A 20,321-nucleotide genomic window follows, 5' to 3' on the forward strand; every position below is an offset into this window, starting at 1 on the left:
CCTATAAAATATATCCAGCATATTGTTTAACTAAATAAGGGGAGCGTATATAGTTGTGTCTTTTGCCAATCGGAAGCCAGTCTGCTTCACCCAAATTGTGCCATCCTATCATGTAAATAATGTTTTTCATAAGGACATTGAGATCTTCTGGGATTCTCATTTTTATGAACATAATCTACTGCTTGACATAACTAAAGTTCTTTAATGAATCACATATGGAATTATATTTGGTGTTATTTTGGTTTCTGAATTATCCAGCACCAATCACCAATAATGACTCATGCTCTTTGGCCATTTATAAAGTCATCTTGAACATTTAGTATCTCTTGTTCCATGTTGTGCTCTAATCTGCACTGGTGATCCTAAGCATTATTTTGCTAGCATGTAAAATTAAAGATACTGAATAACAGTTTGAACACTTTATTAAGTCTCCTCCCTCTCTCCTCTCTGTATCTCTTTTGGTACTGGAATCTAAATTGATCTTTTCCAATCTATTGACCTATTGTTCATCAGATTAGCTGGAACAGCTTGGTTAGAAAATGTGAGTGATTCTTCTTTTGTTGCCATATTTCAGTGAGAATTCTGTCAATTCCTGTAGTCTTCTAACTTGGTAATGACTGCAATGTGATTTTTAAAGTTCGTTCTATAATTCCTCTGGTTTTCTTTCAATGAGGTTCAGGAATTCAAAGTGATTCCTGATGTTCTCCTTAAAAATAATATCTTCAAGATAGTATTATGGAAATTGACTCTCTCTTTAGCTTAACATGGAGCTTGCAGATGAGCAATTCATGATCTTTTCCAGTTAGCACCTGGGCATGTCTTTGAGCTATATTTGAGCTCCTCCACCTCTCTTAATAACAATATAGACAATCTGATTTTTCTATATTCTATCTGATGATCTCCAGGTATAAATGTGTCATTTTGCTTGTTAAAGACACTGTTAGCTATGAAGTATTCACTGGAGTGGCAGAAAGTGATAAGTTGGTCTCCTGCTTCATATTGGTTTCTTAAGGTATACAATCCAAATATATTTTCCTCTTTAGTATTTCCAACTTTAACATTACAGGCTCCAACTTTAACATTACAAGCTGCGTTAACTTCCTTGCATGATAACAATTTCAAACTGAACTTGATCATAAACTTTGCTTTTTCTTTGAAAATTTTTTGCTTCTCATCCAAGCTTTTTAAGTTCTGATCTGGTCTATAGCTGACCATGCATTTCTAAATGAGTCATTTCCACAAAGTAACCTGTGCACTCTTAATTTTGCTATAAAGTATACAAGCAAAGTATTAGAACTTACTCAGGTATGATATTCCCCTCTGAAAAAAAAATCGGGGCTGGCCAAAAGAGACCCCCCACCGCCCGCGCCGCCCGCCCGCCACTCGCCCGCCCAGCCTGCGCCGCCCGCCCGCGCCGCCCACCCGCCCGCTGCCTGCGCCGCCCGCCCAAAAAAATCGGAATTCCGATTTTAATCGGAATAATATCATGTCTGCTTACTGTTCTGAAATTCCCTGGATTTCTTTTATCCATACATTATTTTCCTTTTCTCCAACAAATGTTACTTTAGTTGGTGGCACAGCATTTCCCCTATAAAGTTTTTGGGTTCCAGGACGCTCCTCCAAGTAAAACCTTAAATAAAAGCATGTGGTTAGTTTAAAATAATACATTTTAAATTTTCTTCTCAGTTTTAATATAATTAAGTATATTGAATTCAGTCAATATTAATGGCATTGTTTTTTTAATTTGCTTTCCTGGAGAGCTTTCATTAGTAATATCATCAGTGCATGGGAGAGTAAAGCTGTTTGTTATTTACATAAAGAAGCTTGCCTTTCCTGTCCTGACTGTGTGTAATTTTGTTCCTTGATAATTCCTTAATTCTTCCCTAATTGTTTATCTGGTAATTTTCTTCTTATCTGGGCATTGCATACAAGCGAGGATCAGTTCTGCCTTTTTCCTTCCATTATTGGCATTTGGTTATATCTTTTGAATTGTATATAAATGGAATTTAGGCATCTGTTGATAGTTGATTTGTGTGATTGCTCCTGGTTATTTTGTGATGTTACAACTGCCCATAAAAGGAATTGCATAAGAACTTACATACTACAAAAGACACACTCAGTAAGCCAGAATTCCAGCAAGAGGAAAAAGACTATACATACAATATCTTCCAATAAGTACACATACTATTTCATTAAAAAAGTTCCTAGATAATTATTATATCACAAGTTATCAAAATGATAACTGCCATACATCAAAAATTTCTGAGACACACAACAGACCACAAGTACTTGACATTCCTCAAAAACATAAACGAACGAAATATCTCCAAAATATCTTAAGCAAAGTCCCAGTAACCAAGGAAGAAAAAGGACTCATCTATAATGTAAGTTGTAAAGATTGAAACAGCAATTATATAATTATAAGACAAACAGGTAGAGGCTTGGCAGAATGCACCCTTAACATCACCTGGAAGTTACAAAACATGGTGAAAGTTTCTAAATCTGTCAAAACTTAGATAAATTCAAAGACAGCTTAAAGTGGGAAACTGCTGACATTTTAGGTCAAGCCAAACCAAGAAAGCTAGAAAATTCCTGAAATCTTAGCATTCTTTAAAAAAAATCAAATAATCATAAGTCAGAATGGAAAAAACCAGCTCACAGCACATTCCCTTTATAACAGGGGTGTCAAACTTGTGTCATCACAGCAACGTCATATGACGTATCGGCACTTTTTCCCCTTCGCTAAACCGGGTGGGAACGTGGTCAGCATGTAATACACCCGGCCCGTAAACTGTGAGTTTGACAGTCGTGCTTTATAACCAGCATCCATATAAGTAGGAAACTGCCCTCGATAAACAATCAGGAAAGGAACAATATCCCAATCAAAGAACTATTAAGTAAGAAACCACATCCCAACCAAGATAAAAACAAGGTACTATCTTTAAGGAATCAGCAAACATCACTTTCCGTATACCAATGATAATACCTAGTGTGTGCTAATGAAATGTCTGCAGGAAAGCAAAGTGATAAGAAAGTGATAAGAACCTAACAGTTTAACCAAACCTACTGCATATTTTATTATTTACATTTTTATCCCATTTTTATAAGTAATTCAAAGTGGTGAACATTCATAATACTCCTTCCTCTTCCTTTTCTCCACAACAACCCTGTGAGAAGAGTTGGGCTAAAAGGGAGTACTACTGAAGTTTAGCCTTAAAAGATACATATATAGTAGCAAATAAATAATAACTCTTCCAAATAAGTCTCTTACTTAGTGTCACCATCAGATACAGCAACAGCTCTGGCTTCTTCAAGATGTGGCCAGTTAACAAAGACTGATTTCCCAAGTATCATACTGGCTACTTTTTCTATATCCTACAGGAGAAAAATTATTGTTCAGTGCAGCAAAATAATAATAATAATCCATCCCTACATTTGTATATCAGGCTATTTTTTTAATAAAATGGCTACAAGTAGCCTCACATAACAATTTCCTTTTTAGATCGTTTGAAGTTATGACGATACTGAAAAAGTAATTTTACAACCAGTCTTCACTCTTATGAACATCACAGCATCATGTGAGCAAAATTCATTTGTTTTTCAACTGGCAGGAATTTATGATTATGGCAGCAGCCCAGTCATATGATTGCCATTTACATTCTTCATAGCTAGCTTCCAAAAAGCAGACTTAAAGGAGAAGCCAGCAATAAAGTTGTAAGTTGTGGTTATATTATGTCTTGCTTAACTGCAGAGGAAGTGGTGTCATAAGTTTGATGCAGTCATATTTCTCACTTAATGACCATATTGCTTAACAATGGAGCTTCCGGTCACAGTTGTGTTTAAGTAAAGAACACCTGTAATTAAAGTTAATAATTAAAACTATATTTTGTTCTTTTTGGATTCTGTTTATAATTATTTATCAATAATAATTCATAAACGTATGTATAGCTTTAAAAACATACTTGATGCATATTCTATTTTTATATGATTTAGATTTGTTGGTGAAACTTTGGTGACATGGCTTATTTTAAACATTCTTAGCAAAGTTGTCACAACATTACGTACTCTTGAAAATATTATGCAGATCAACAGGCAAACAAGTCAGATTTTAGATGTAGAAATTGTAGCACTAACAACCTCAGATCAACAGATGTGTTGGCTAGTTTTATGGCCACTTTCTTTCTTTTGTGAAGCTTATTCCAGGTCTGCCAAGATGAACATAGCCTCTGCCTTCTTTTCACATCAAATATAGATTTGTCAGCAAACTAGTGCTGCAAGTAAAAATGTGGACTTTTTTGGTGAAACTTAGCAATTCCTACACAAAGGAATCATTGTTCAACATTCAGAAGAAGCATTAAAATATTACTATACCTTTCAAGTTATCACCAGTACATGTAGTGGAAACATAAGACCTCTAATGTCTCTTCCAAAAAGAACAAACTAAGTTAAGACTAGTTCCTAAGATCAACTCAATTATAAATAAATCAACAGTCAAGGAAATCAGTACTCAGGTAAGTGTCTCTAATTATTTGCATTCTATATTCCATATGGCTTCTAGCCAGATTCTGATAGTCACAAACTTCTCAAATTTTGCCCACAATACTATCACCATACTATTTTCAAAGTGAAGTTATCAGTCCCCAATGACATATACTGTTGATCTAGATTCAATAATATGTCCATTAACCTCAGAACTTACTTTACACATGGTAGAACTGTGGATAAATCGTGTAATGATGATTTGTATTCCTTAATTGAAGTACATCTCCTTCATCAGTAATCTCAATAAACTTTCAGACAACTTAGATTATCATATCAGACTCTCAGACAGGTTTTAATTACTATGTTTTCAAACCAATTGTCTAAGTGATGCATTAATAATGTTTATTAAATTAAATTAATTTATTATTAATGTGTTGTAATACAGGTAACATAAAACTCTCAGACTGCACGCTGAAATCCAAACGACAAACAGTATTATTTCTACAAAACAAATTTGAGAAAGCTAAATACTTACAAACTCCTCTGAGTCTTCTGCAGCTATAATTTCTAGCAACATATTTTCTCCATGACTGCTTTGCTGAAATACTTGCACTCCACTTTTTTTCAGACCAAACTAGGACAAGGGAAGAAAAATATTTACCCAAAAAGAGGATAATAGGGATAAAAACAAAATCCTGGGAAATATCATAATAATGCTATCCCAACTCTTGAAAATTCCTCTGCTGCATGTGATATGTTTATATTCACATATATGCATGTGCATATTATACAAACACACAAAATATAGGTTATACTCACAAACACAAAGCATATATAGTTTTGATGTATATATTCATATGTACCAAAACTACACTTCAGTCGATCTGTCACTAAATAGTAAGGGCCATCACTAAAATAATTAAAATGAAGTTATATCTAGTTCAAGCTGCCAGTAAGTAAACAAGCCAACTGAACTCCTATATGTATCCATTTCAAATCCAATCAAGCTACCCTCACACTCAGAAAAAGAGAAGTACACTACATACATTCACTTTTGTCTTTTCAGCAGAAATAGCAAAAAAAGGAAAATGAAGATGGGCTTGTGAGAAAAGATAGCTATGCTGGAGAGAAAAGAAAAAACAAATTTGGATGGAGAGGAAGTGAGAGGAAATAGAAATGAGCAGGGCCGGAAAGAAAAGAAGCCGCTCTGTTAGACATTAGGGATTTAGCCTTGCAAAGTCAAAACAAAGCTTCAGAAGCATATCTTTTTGGCAACAGCACTATTAATCCTTCATAATAATTGATCACTAAAGAGCTTCTGCTATTCATAACCCTCCCTCCCATCCATAAATGTAATCAAACAAAGCAAAAATAATATTCTTGCGTATACAATTAATGTCAGCCATTAGGCTTCCTACATTAAAAGACAAACTACTGAATGAAAACTTGCATTTTACCTTGTGATTAATGTGTTTTAGAGTAGGAAAGCCACAAAAATATAACTTCTCCGTATCTAAATGAGTTATTTTATTATCAGCTATATCCACATGCCAAGCATCCATAGACACAGCTTCACACCTATGTAAAAGAAAGAAAGAAAATAAATTAAACTACAGATAAACCACTAATCAACAGATCATGAAGACATTGATATTTTGGGGGCGGGAGCAGGTAACAACTTTGAACACAAGTATGCAAAATAATAATGCTGAAGCCAAGAGCTTTCCTATACAGCTATGGATAGTTCTCTATAGCTTAGAGAACTAGAAATTTCAGTTGCTAAGAAAAGGTAGCAATGTAAAAAAAGAGCAATAATTCATTTATATAATTTCTTAGATTAATATTCTGTTTCCTTCAGAAGTTCAAGGTGATGCATTTATGTCTCGACTTTTATCCTTTGCATTTATAACAAAATTCTATAGACTTACCTTGTATGACATTTTTCTATGGAAAGGAACTTTTCTGGCCATGGTGATAAATACTGGAATTCTGTATCTCTATCATATAAGTACATTAGGCATTCACTGTGTCTATTTCTTTGCTTTTCTTCTGCTTTCAATAATTTGTTGCATGGTGCCATGGCTTCTAATAACAGTTTCTAAATAAAAGACATAATTTTATAGTAATGTAGACATCATATACTTTTAGAATCTTGGGAAAACATGTTAAAAATATTAGATTGAATCAGAGTCAGGTTTGCTTATAAATCAATGGAACAAGTTACTACAAGGTCACATGCCAGGTATCTAATAAATATGCTAATTTGTCCTGCTGAAATGTATAACTATTAAATTAAAACCATTGTCCCTTGTGATATTAATGAGATTCCTTCTGGTACAGCTTGCCTATTTCTGTATGAAATAAGTTATTCAGTTTTAAGATTTGTTGAGTTAAATTGGTATTGAACAGGAAAATACCAAATAATGATCATACTTAGGAGAGGTATAGGAACAAGAGGACCCATGTCTTTATTATCTTTTAAAACTGGTCAAATATGTGATAAATAATAATAATAACAATAACAATAATACTAACACTCTCACCTCATCAATAAATGGGATTAAAACTACAGCTTCCCATTCTTGTTGCTTTCCATTTAAATCAGTTTTAAATTCTGTTGGATAATATTCAATAATGGGAGACTCGTCACTAGTCATTAAATGCTGAGAGATAGAAAAGGAAAATTCATATTATTTAAACATTATATTAAACAGGATGACTATAAAATATAAATATAAAATATAAAAATTAAATGTATAGGGCAGAAATGCTAAACAAATCAAAGTATGAATCAATTAAGTATTAATAGTACTGAACTAATATACCTATATACAATAATATGAAAAAGTAAGTATATCATTGAAACGTTTTACTTTTTCAGTGTTTCAATATGTAGATATTAGATTAGTGATGGCAAACCTTTTCGTAAACCGGAAGAGCCAGAAACTGGAAACTTAGCTTCCTATGATGTGATTTGAAATGGGCTGTACTGTACATGCAAGAAACCCTTCAAACATCATACACACTGCAGAGAAGGGAGGGGGGGATTCCTCCCAGTCAATGTCAGAGATTGGTAGACTGATATAATAAATACTAAAGGGCAAAACATGCCAAGGATGTACTTGCTTATTCCAGATGTGAAATTTGCATTGATGCTTATTTAAATTACACAATGAAATGCAAAATATAAATGCTACATGGTATTCGTTATATACCTTTTATCTATCAACGTTGTTAAAATAAAGATCAAATAACTGCATGTTGAAATATTCCACAAAAGTCAAACATTTCAAAGGGATATTTACTTTTCATATGAGTGTAATGTGAATGAATTAAAATTCTCCTTGTACATACCAATACAAATGCACACTATCAAAATATTGCAACCTACCTGGTAACATTTTGGTAATAAATCCTTGCTAGCTGCAGGCAGTACTGCAAGAAGTTGTTCAAATGGCATAAATGGTTTTCCTAAATCTAAATGAATCTTCAGTTCACTGATATTGCAAATATCTGAGAGATAAGGTGCATAATGGAAAGGGTAGTACCTAGAAGGAAGTAATGTAGGATTTCAGTTCTTTAAAATGCATAGATGTATGAAAATCAGTATCTTGAGCTTATTCAGTTAAAAACCTGAAGGTAGGAAAAAGACATCTGAAATAATGTCATTCAAATAACATAATTCTGAGAGTGAGATACCGGTTGAGAAAGAACTAGAAGGGATTGGCTTTCTAGGGTCTTTTAGTATAAAAAATTAACCTAAAACATATAAGCTGATATATAATTTATTTTGTAATAATTAGCTTACCAGCTCCATGATTGAACACCATGGTAGTAATAATGCAATATCCACTGTATTGCCTGGACATAACATTTTGCCTGGTCAGCCAGAAAGTCACTAAAAAAAAGCCACAGACAGATACATGATAGACAGAAATAAGAAGTTATGCATTTAAAAATAAGTAAGCAACTGTGTCCATCAAGTGGCTGGGATATTTTAGCAAGTTTTTCATAGCAAAAGTTTACAATATTTTAGTGCTAACACTTACTTTGAAACAACTTCTACACCCAACTTTGTCATATAATATGTTCGTTTGTATTGTCTAAATTCTGCTTCAAACAAACCATCATCTTCCAGTTCTTCTTCTAATGCTGCTAAAGACACAAAATTGAACAGTACTTATTATTTAACTATTAATAACACTATCCATACTGTTAAGACATTGAAACTTATATGTCAAAAAAATCTGAAAGTACTAGTTTTTAAAATTGACATGGTATACATTAAATGTGTTAAGATATAAACAGTTCTGAAATGTCTATGAATATTAGTAGCTCGGTAGTTATGTTGTTGGTTTGCGCTTGGCGATTTGTGGCAAACTTTTTGCCCCCATTTGAGGAGACATATTCAGTGGCTTTTGGATTGTGCTTGTCTGGGGAAGCACATTGGGGACAAAATGTTTGCAACCAAATTGCCAAGCTTGGAGCTCAAATCAACAATATAAACAGCTCTGTTAATTCAGGCTATATATAATTCATCTTCAGCAGTATTATGTTTGCCACTGTAATTAATCAGCTATCTTAGAGGAGCACATAAGCAATGCATAATGCAGTACACCACTATTGTACCAAATGTGAATTTTCTAATTCTGAATTAGAAAAATAATTTTCTTCAATCGACTGAGCTGCAAATTCTCACTTCCATTTAATTGTTAACAGCATGACACATTCACTATGCAAAGTATTTGAAAAGTCTTCCAATAACTAAAATATTTGGGATTTGTTGTCAATAAAGTAACATGTCTAATATGATATTACGGATAAAATAAAAACACAGAAAAGAGTTTATATAATTTTAGTTTTCTTGGAAGTGTACTAAATACTAATGCTGTGTGAAATGACTGGAAGAGGCCTTATATAGGGAAACTTTCACTGATAGGAGGTTGTTGATATAAATATGCTTATATTTATATTCACATATAAAATACCTAACTGGCAGCAAAACATAAGCAAATATAGGGATTTTATTTAACTTATATATTAAAAGTTAATATAAACTACATAGTTCTGTTTGCATGTAAGAACAAACTTTTATATTAAAGGAAATACAAGAAACAAAAGTATAACCGTTCGTATTAAGCAATACATTCAAAGTAACAGATAACAGATAATCAGAGTTGGAAGGGACCTTGTAGGTCATCTAGTCCAACCCCCCGCCCAAACAGGAGACCCTGCACCATTTCTGACAAATGGCAGCCCAATCTCTTCTTGAAAGTTTCAAGTAATTGTACCCAGTCCTGGGTAGACTATAAGTCAAAATATGAACAGAACTGAACAGTATTTCTGAACTTACTTTTTGAAGTTTCTACATTTCCATTGTCAGTTTTCTCTAGAGCATCCAAGCATATAACATTTTCCTGAGCCTGTTGACATTTAAGTAGTATTAATACCACAATACTACAGAAAGGAAAAGTCTAAATAATGACACTTTCATTACATCTTTGGACATCTCACAAATTGCTTCTGATGGTTGGGGTTACCTCCAGAGCCAATTTGGAGTTCTTGAAGAAAAACAGAAGAAGAAGAAATCATCTCCTCCTATAATATTGGATTTAGCCCAAAATTAAGAAAACACTTCAACAATGAAGAGAACAAGAACAAATCAAAGCTCCAAGTCTGTTAATTTATAGTATTATTTCAACAAACACTCAGAAAGCCCAATAAGGTCCAAACATACCAACTTGGAAATGAATAATTAATTAAATTTATTAGATTTAATTAAATCTAAATTTAAAATTAAATTTATTAGATTTAACTTATATTAGATATAAGTCTCTGAGCAATTTATAAAACCCGCTCCAAAAATTCAGTAAAAATTATTAAAACAGTTTAAACTCACATAAACAGGCAGCAAAAACTAAAATAAACAACACAGAAGTAAAAGATACCACTAATATGTACCAATTAAATTCCAAGACTAGTTACATTTAAGGGGGGGAAGCAAAATCCAACATCACATGTGTAAACTTCAGCTTTTAATTCTCTCTTCATAGTTACAAGGTCCCCTAAAATATACTTAAGTGTGTTGCTCAGGAGCAAATACTAAACAGGTGAGAATGAAAACTGCTTGCTCTATTGATAGAAAGCACTCTGTCATCTTGCCAAAATTGTTATCTAAATGCAAAGTCCATCACAAAACAATTTGACAAGCCTGATACATAAAATTTAAAATACCAATTTCTATTTAATGGGAATAAACCAGGGAACCAAAGAGTTGGAAGTGATCTCAGAAATCATTTAATCCAACCCCTTGCCCAGTGAAGGAATACTCATACCATCCTGAACAATTTAGTTCCCTAGTCTTTTGTTGAAAACCTTTAGTGATGGATTGAGAAGGCAGGCTGTTTCACTGCACAATAGCTCTTGCAATCAGGAAATTCATTTTTATTTCAATCTTTCCCTGCTAAGCTTTCATGCACTGTTTTAGTCTTACCTATGGATGCTATGGAGAATAAATCCATACGTGCAACATCCTTCATGTATTAAAGCTGCTATCATATCTCCTCAGTCTTCTCTTCTTTAGACCAAACATAACAAGTTCCTTTAAGCATTCCTTATAGGATTGAGCCTCCAAGCTCCTTCTCTGCACTTATTCCAGAATCCTTTTTGCATGGTTGAGATCAAAACTGGAAACAGTATTCCAGTGATGATCTGATCGGGGTGGTACTACTTTCTGTGACTTTAACACTATATCTGCTGATGCAGTCCAAAACTGCATTGGCTCTTTTGGCAGCTGCAGCACATTACTGGCTCATGTTTAATCTATGGTCTACCAAGATTCCCAGATGCTTCTCATACTTCTACTATGCCAGATACTTATTTTTTATCTGTACATCTGTTTTTTTCCTAAGTTCAAAATCTCACATTTCTTATCACAGAGAATCACTTAACATTGAATGGAAATGTGCTTCATTGGTTAATTCAATCCTTTGGTCCATGATGCATAATCTCTTCCTTAATCTCTAAGGATGTATTTCCAGCAAATTTGCTCAAGGCATTTTTCTTGCTTGTTATAAGGGCCACTTATATATATTTAGGAATAAATGCAGTAAACAGCTTTACATGGAGTAAGCATTAAACATTAATTTCTCATTCAATTTTTTTTTCAAAATACCAACCTTGAGATTTTTTTGTTTTTTTGACTCTTCAGCTGCAATACCAGCTGCTTCATTTAAATATTTATTACCAATTTTGCTTTCAAACCATTTTAGATCTACAAAGATTTCACTGAAGTGTTCACGATCAAACTATTAACATAAAGGAAAGGAAAAACAAGCTATCAGCCATTTCATAACCTGTTTTACAGACAAAGTTTAAAAACAGAAAGGGCCATAAAGAGTTAACCAAATACTGTATGCAAAAATAGTATAATAAAAAATTAATAAGGCAATAGATGAATAGATGAAATAAAATAGTTATACAATTAAGTACTGAAAGGTAATCAAAATAATTATGGTAGCCTTTATGGAAATCTTAAATTATTTGTCAGTTCAAAAGAGAATATTTTTTTCTACTCTAACAAAGCTGTATCTTAAAAGAAGCATTATTAGTACACCAAGTATAAAAAAAAAGAAAAGAAATGCAGGCATATTCTGTTTATCCAGTTGCTGTTCCACTGGGGAATTATGGAATCTTCCTTCCAGCAATATGGATGACAAATATTAAATCATGCAAATATAAGGGTTCTCCTTTCAGCTGAACATAGTTTATTGGGTAAGTAATTAACATAGAAGAAAAATCTGGCAAACAGATCTGTCTCATACAAGGTAATGATGATATGTCAAACTTCCTAGATACTGCTGTCAAGAGGCTATTTCAGTTCACTCCAGTTCCTATAAGGGAAATTATGATCAAATGTTTATTTAATTATTGTGAAATTTATCTATCAACTCAATCTTTATGGGTTCTAGTGGTTTACAGATAATAAAATAATTGGTACCATAATTTCTGCTTATCAAATTAAAAAACCAAAGTTGTGGGTTGTGCTAGAAAACCTAAAAGTGTTAATGGTTATACAAAAAAAAAAAAAAAAGGATTTTATATATTTGTGGTTAGTATTCCAAGAATACAATGCCTGGAAGGTCCATATTGAATATGTCACTTCAGAAGCACAAAAAGTATAGCAACCGTTATGAAATTCACTTGGACAAAAGATAGGGATTGCATACCAACAGCTCTGAAACTGGGTTGTCACAGCTCAAATACTCTATGGTATTGAAGTGGTACCATTTCCACATTATAGGACTGTTAGAGATTTAATAAACAGTTCTTGAAAATATTGTTTCAGGCACCCAGAGGTACAGTTAATGCATCCCTCCAGGTAGAAGCAGTGTAACCAAAAGTTAAGCTGAAGGCATGGATACTGATTTACTCCTCTGGCTTAAATATTACTATTTTCCATCAAGACTGATCACCTGAATATTTGCAAATCACTCACCTAACACAAGGTGTTGTTTGGACTCCTCTTTCTGGATTACACTCAAGCTAAAAGAGACATGGTTCTAGACATGAAATATCAGCCAGATTCTAGTGCATATTGGAAATGTATAAAGTACCATAGATAGCAATTAGGCAGATAGTTACAAAAATACTGAACAAAAACTTTTTCAAGAGCTAAGCTTCAGAAGTTCCTTTCTTAATGAATTCTAATGCTATTTCTTTAATTTTATGCAGTACAAAGAATATATACTTACATCTGATAATTTTATAAGGTATTTCTCAAAGCGGGGCAAGTTGAGGTGCCCACTTTCATTTATATAACCTATAAGAAATAGAAGAATAATTTATATTTACAACCATGACCTGTTTCCAGCCCCTGATACTGTTCAAAAATGATCTATACTTATTTCTTCTGTTCAATAAAGGAATTCTGGGGGCTTCCCGTTGAAGAGTGGGGGTATCATACTAATAAACACAGATGCCTTTTCCCCCTGCAGCCTCCACCGTTATTTAGATCAGATTGAAAAAGCATGAGAGGCTGCTAAAAGGGACACAATATCACTTTCTCCTCCAGTGGCAGTAGAACACAAGTGAATGTAAATTAGGCTCTACTAGGTAGATCAGGTCAAAGAAAATCAGCTCCACAAACAAGAGAATCATCAAATTTTGCTTTCTTCTTTCTCCTTAAGTGAATTAGGGAAGTGCCTATTTGAGCTGCTTCCAGTGTTTTGAACTTAGACAATGTTTTATTCTTTTCCTTGTTGCCTTGGCAATGTGCTTGCATATATTGCATTCCTTAAGGTCATCTTCTTTACAGGTAGTCCTTGCCTGGTCCACTGACCTTCAGGCACTTTTCTACTCTTGCTGAGAGGAATGTAGGACCTATCCAAAGCAGTTCCTGATCACACCAGACCTTCTTTACCAAAGCTGCCTCAAGAGTTGTTCTTTATTTTAGGTGCATGCCCAGCACTAGTCATGTGCCACTGTGCAGTGGATCAGAGGGAAAATGGGTATAGAGATAAGTGGCTTTCTTCAGTGGTGGCACTAGAGCTGATGCTTTGGCCTTTATTTTAGGCCCAAGCCAGGACGACCAGGATCTGTTATGTGCTTCATGCTGTATACTAAATAAATATATGCAGAACCAGGGTGGGGCAACCACAGCTTTGAACCCCACTGCAGCCACCATCCTAGCTTGTGCCTGGTCTGTGCCAAACCTACAAGAGCCTCCTCTATTCCCTGAGGCACTTGCTTAATGACAACTCAGAGTGCTGGAATTACAGTTGTTGACTGAAGGGGTCACACTGGCATCTCGCTTAATGACTCTTTTGCTTGACAACAAGATTTCAGAGCCAAATATGGTAGCCAGTCAAGGCCTACCAGTATTGTCTATAGGACCCAATCCACGAAATGGAAGGAAAAATGTAATTTCCAGCATGATACAAACCACGATATAAAGATTAAAATAATTATTTTCTTTCCCATTCTACCTTTTACTCTGTAGTAGGGCCTACCATAAGACCATCTTGCAGTAACTATGTGAGATAGCTTACCTCCAAGTTCAGGCAATGTAGTCATGTATGTTCTATAAAGCAGCGGTAATGCATCATGGTTAATATGAAAATGAGGTAGATGAGGAATAAAATCATTTCCAACAAGAAAACCCATTAAAATCCAGTCATCTATTATTCTTTCAATTTCATATGGAAACGAAATCTTGTCCTGATAAATAAATGTTGATACAAATAATTAACTAAAAGTGTAAACCTTTGGCAACTGTCAACAATCTTTAGTACTCATACTTACTTTAACTGGTGAAAATTCATAGTCAATGTATTCTCTCATTAATGATAAGTGCAAAAGATGAAAAGTGGTTTCTTCTGGGGCACTTGCTCTGTAAATTATTAATACATTTCAGTAAACTAATTAAAATGTTACATTTCGTAGATTAAAATGTGAATGTTTAATACTGAAGAAATACAGTATTCTCAGTTATTTAATAGTTTTAACTTCCTTTGTTGTCATTTAACAATTTTTGCAGCAAATTACCTTTGGGATTTTTTGCCACCAAACCGGACCTCTTCTCTTAAAAGGGAGAAGTGTGGCTCATGACTTGTCAGCCCAAGAATTATCTATTAAAAGAAGTAATTTAATAGAACCAATCACTGAAAAAATGATCAATAATGAATGAATTATTCTAGCAGCTTATTATACCCCGATATCAAAGGATCTCATTGACATCTATGATAACATTGCCCCTTTCCACAATGGATAGCATACTACAAAATAAACTGTTTGCATAATGCATACAACCCTAAAAGATATCAGGGAAACCAGTAAAAACCCTGGTAACCTAAAAAGACTCTTTTTACCACACCTATTGGCATTTATAATCAAGAATCTTATTTTTTTCAAATAAATCATGTTTACATGTAAACATACCAAGTCAGCATCTAAACCATAGAGACAATGTCTTGTGTTTGGATCATGGTCAGGCTTTGTTTTTTCTGATCTAATAAATTCCATAATTTTATGTTCTCCTTCTCCTGGTGTCTGAATGAAAAGAAAAAAAACAAATTAATAAATGTTGAATTAATAACATTTGATTTAAAAAGTCTTATAAAAGTAAATAGTAACCTCGTGGCCTGATAAGTAGACAGTTATGCCTTGCCAAGATTTGTCGGTGGAAATTTTCATGTTTACAAAATACTTCAGGTGTTCGTGCAACCTGGCCATGAATTCAGTCCCTAATAACAGAAATCTAAAAGTTACATTTTCATTCACTAAAAACTCAAAAATATTTTTCAAATATCATGGAAACACATATTTCTTTTAAAAAGATTTCACAATTTTTAACAGTGGTAATTATGTTAAACATGTACACAGTTACAACACAAATATAAATTTGGAAGTTAAACATAAACATCTCTATTACATTACTTCAACTATTTTCTGATTTCAGGAAATACAACCTTCTCGGGACTCCATCTTCTCCATTAGAAATCTTCTCAATCAGAAAAAAATAGTTTAGTTCGACAAAAGTAATGGGACAGTATAAAACAAGATTATTCAGACACACAGAATCCATAAATGTGTAAAACTGAGAATTTGCTTATTAACTGGCTTTAGTATAAGATGGAAGTACTTAATTGAAAAGAAAAAGCTATGGCAAGGGAATAAGGGTAGGAGAGAGCATTCAAAAACAGAGATACCTTACTGTTTAGTTTGATATCTGTGGCCTCTGATATATTTGAAATCACATTCTTTTATTTCAAGGGAATGATAAAATTTTCATGAAAATAAAAAATAAAAAACGAAGAAGTTTGAAATAATGTAGCAAAATAACAGAGTTCCCTACCTGGTGTAATGCAATTAGAATCAAATCTGGACTCAGTTGGAAGAATTTCTCCTTTTTCTAACGCCTTCTTAATTTTGTCTTCTGCTTCCCTTGCTGACCTATAACAACACTTTGTGGCTTAGTCTGTAATAATCTGATGGCTACATATGTATTATAATCTCACAACACTTCCGTAGAGATTATGGTAGAAATATCTTCAGACTACGGACAGACTTCGGAGGAGAATACCCAGCCCATCACTTGCTCACACATAATGTATAATTTCCTTAGCTAAATTAATTTAATAAAAGTTTAATATTATTTAACTTTCATTACTATAAAGCTATAATGTTGCACGTAATAGAACAGTTAGCAACATTGGTAACATTGAATCTATAGATAAAATCATCCAAGTAGTTGTGAAACAAGTCCAGCACCTCTCCCTGAACTGAGAACAAGCCTAGGGCTTGCTTGGCAGCTATCTGATGAAAACACTTAAAGAATTTTACTGAAAAAGACCAAGTAAACAATCTATATTCTTTCCTATATTAGACTAAGAAAGGCATACCATAGCTTAGAGAGGCACTACCATTTTGAGGGACCAGAACTGTACGTAGCCCCAGAAATCTGAAACTATCATTCTAATATAAAAGATAGGAGAAATTAACATGTAATTAAGGGATAATTATATACTAACTGTATTTAATAAATGAAACTGATTTTAGTTAGTCATAACATAAATTAAACTATAACTTGCATTTTGGAAAGTAGACCATGAAATGCTAAAAAGGTACATACTCTAATACAATAAAGCATGAAAAATGACTGGATGAAAATACTTGATTCAAATGTAGTTGTAAAGTGAAATGTCACATGCTTATGCAGACATATGACATCAATTCTGGCTGCAGTCATGAAGTGAATCACTGCAGGTCATTAAATATGATGTCATAGGACTACAACTTAAAGTTCCTGCTGGCTTCTTCACAGAATTTGGTGGTGAAATTTGCAAATGGAGATCACGTGACTGTGTAACAGTTGTAAATGCACACCAGATACCAAGCAACTGCATTATGATCACATGACTATGGAGACACTACAATGGTAGCAACTTAGAGGACCAGTTGTAAGTCTATTTTTTCAGCACCACTGTAACTTTGAACATTCTCAAATGAGTTCAATGGTCAGTAAGCAAGGACCACCTGTACTATCTTTCTCCACACAGCTTTCCTTCAGAAAGGAATGATTGGGTTGAAGCCAGCACCACTTATTCCCCCTTAGCAGGGGTGGGATTCAAATTTTTTAACAATTGGTTCTGTGAGCATGGCTTAGTTGGTGGGCGTGGCTTGGTCATGTGACTGGGTGGATGTGGCTTGGTGGTCATGTTATTGGCTGGGCGTGGCCAACTCAATATCACTCACATCGAGGCATGCATCTCCTCGCCTGGCCTCTCATGACTGTGGGGATGCTGCAACAGTCGTAAGTGTAAAAAATGGTCATAAGTCACTTTTTTCAGTGCCATTGTAACTTGTACCAGCAAAGGAGGGAAAAAAACTCCAGAGACATTCCTGAGACAGGAAGTCTAGTCCTGCCAAGAATGTAATAAGGGTTAACGGAGAGGCAGTTTCTGTAAAGCAATACCAGAATGTTTCCTTCATGCTTTCCTTACAGGATTAGGCCAGTAATTTCTTCTAACAACCAGTTCTCCAAACTGCTTAGAATGTTAACAATCGGTTCTACCGAATAGTTGCGAACTGGTAGAATCCCACTCCTGCCCCTTAGGTTTCCCTTTGGGATACCAATGGCCAGTTTGTTACCAATAGCATTGAATGAGCAATCCTACATTCATTCCTATAAATAATCATGAGTATGAAGAAATAAGCATATTACATCAGTCTGTAGGAATGACAAAGAAACCAGTGAAAACAAATCAAAAACCCATTTTATGTACATACCTAAAACGTCTGCCACGTTGCTGGTTCATTTTTGCTCTTGGAGCTACTCCATCAACTGCCATAAAAAAAACTTTTCTTGGTTTAATAATGCGAAATAAAACTTCTAAATAGTGAAATATATCAGCAAAGACCTTATCTTCAGAGATTCGGAAATGAACATCATCATCATTAGGATGTGAACATTGATGAATAATGCCATTCATGTCCAAATATAAGTTGTCAAATTCTGGAATCTAGAAAACATATTAAATATAGAAGTTCTATTAGTCAAGTTTTAATTAAGTTACATTTCTTCTATGAAAATTGTACTTTGCATTAGCTAATTTCATTTTATATCTCTATTTGGAAAACACATAGGCTAATATTCAACATATTCTGCATATAGGCGGCCACCTAATTAAAAATAAAACTCAGAAAGTGATAAAAATAAGGAAGCTTTTTACCATTTAATAATGACTCTGTAGTGATTACATTAGTTTTAATTCTAAACTCTTTCATTTTGAATAGTGCCAGAACTTCTCAAAAAGGGCATTACATCCATCCATATTTATTTATTTAGAGAATTTATATAATCATCCACTCACTTTCAATGACTTTTGGCATTCTACAAACAATAAAAAACCTAATATAAAAAGAGTAAAAACAATACCTCCCCCCCACCAGGTGGCAGCAAGCACTCAAATAAGCCACTTAATGGGCTCCATCCCACTTTGGGTTTCCAAGCCCATTGGCAAAACTAGACCTTCAGGGCCTTGTGAAAGAGTGTCAAAGTAGGAGCCAGTCTAATCTCCATGGAGATGATGTTCTAAAGGAAGGGAGCCACCATGGAGAAAGGTCTTCCCGCCAGATCTACTTCCTTAGGAAAAGGAAACTGCAACAACATTCCCTGCCTCCCCGCTCTAGTGAGTCAGGTGGATGTAACTGGAAAGAGATGGTCTCAAGCCATGTAGGGCTTTAAAGATAACAGCCAGCACCTTGAATTGCACCCAGAAGCAATCAGCAGCCAATGCAGCTCCTGCAGGAGAGCTGACACCTGGGTCTGTACAAAACCATATAGGCCACTGCATTTTGAACTAAGTGGAGCTTCCAGATGCTTTTCAAAGGCAGCCCCATGTAGAGCATGTTGCAATAGTCAAGATGAGAGGTGACTGGGACCAGGAAAGGGTTTAACTGGTTCACACCCTGCAGTTACACAAAGGCCCTCCTGGCCATGATTACCACCTGCTCCTCAAGCAGAAGTCATGAGACTCCCAGATTGCTCACTGGGTCTGTTTGGGGCAATGTAACCCCATCCAAGACCAGAGATGGCAATTCTCCATGGATCAAAGAATCCCAACTCAGAGCCACTTGGTCTTGCTAGGGTTCAGTTTCACCTGTTGCTCCCCATCCAGCCCTTAACAACCTCCAAGCAACGCTACTTAATTTGAAACAGTCCAATTCAAAACATTTTGCACATTATTAACTTGTAAAACATTACAATGTAAAATCGTAACAAATGGCACAGAAGTTCCAGTTTTAATATTTCAGAACTTCAAAAGCATATCTGACTGAAGCATATCACTTACCAGAATAGCCAATGTCCTATAAGAGTATTAAGATAGGTTTCAATTCTGCTTTGCTGATTAAGATGCAAGAAACACAATCCAATGAGTCACACCTATTAATTTTCTCATTACAAAACTTACTGGAGATGCTGAACTTCACAATATGTTCCAAATATTTGCATGTTATAAATTAATGGGCAGTGCTAAATTTTAATAACACTAACTCATGCTGAAATCTATGCTCTGCTATAAAATGATTGTTATCATTCAATCTTTGTGCCCATCCTTGTGCCCATAGACCACAGTTGCCAACCAGGCTTTTAACATATTAATTCTTTGCCCACCTAATTTGGTCAGCCTTCACTGGGAGACAAAAAGAAATTTCACAATTATTATTTCATTTATGATGAGGATGACTTTGAATTACTGTGCTACTTCATGTATTGGCAGTGAAGAGAGTAAGCTTGAAAGTTCAACCCTTTTCTTGTAGAAATGGGCTTTGGAATC

The 20,321-nt window shown here is 34.4% G+C and overlaps 1 protein-coding gene across 8 annotated transcripts in view; it reads right to left on the reverse strand.

Moving 5' to 3' along the window:
• Nucleotides 1-20,321, reverse strand: part of XRN1 (5'-3' exoribonuclease 1) — a 69,756-nt gene that overhangs the window by 47,035 nt on the left and 2,400 nt on the right. For 7 of the 8 annotated variants that reach the window (XM_087965104.1, XM_087965107.1, XM_087965106.1 and 4 more), the window contains exons 2-20: nt 18,271-18,503; nt 16,337-16,434; nt 15,616-15,725; nt 15,421-15,531; nt 15,028-15,110; nt 14,785-14,872; nt 14,532-14,700; nt 13,236-13,303; nt 11,661-11,789; nt 9,836-9,905; nt 8,532-8,637; nt 8,291-8,380; nt 7,874-8,030; nt 7,026-7,145; nt 6,411-6,580; nt 5,940-6,060; nt 5,018-5,116; nt 3,272-3,375; nt 1,499-1,630 (exon numbers count right to left, since the gene is read on the reverse strand). In XM_087965104.1, the coding sequence (XP_087821230.1) occupies nt 1,499-1,630; nt 3,272-3,375; nt 5,018-5,116; nt 5,940-6,060; nt 6,411-6,580; nt 7,026-7,145; nt 7,874-8,030; nt 8,291-8,380; nt 8,532-8,637; nt 9,836-9,905; nt 11,661-11,789; nt 13,236-13,303; nt 14,532-14,700; nt 14,785-14,872; nt 15,028-15,110; nt 15,421-15,531; nt 15,616-15,725; nt 16,337-16,434; nt 18,271-18,503 (2,258 nt within the window). The remainder of the gene's footprint in view (nt 1-1,498; nt 1,631-3,271; nt 3,376-5,017; nt 5,117-5,939; nt 6,061-6,410; nt 6,581-7,025; nt 7,146-7,873; nt 8,031-8,290; nt 8,381-8,531; nt 8,638-9,835; nt 9,906-11,660; nt 11,790-13,235; nt 13,304-14,531; nt 14,701-14,784; nt 14,873-15,027; nt 15,111-15,420; nt 15,532-15,615; nt 15,726-16,336; nt 16,435-18,270; nt 18,504-20,321) is intronic. The other variant, XM_026664577.2, reaches the window with a different exon arrangement.

This window comes from Notechis scutatus, chromosome 4, assembly GCF_049901735.1.
Source record: "Notechis scutatus isolate UNSWTSFEM ecotype Mainland chromosome 4, rNotScu1.2, whole genome shotgun sequence".
Classification (NCBI taxonomy): domain Eukaryota; kingdom Metazoa; phylum Chordata; class Lepidosauria; order Squamata; family Elapidae; genus Notechis; species Notechis scutatus.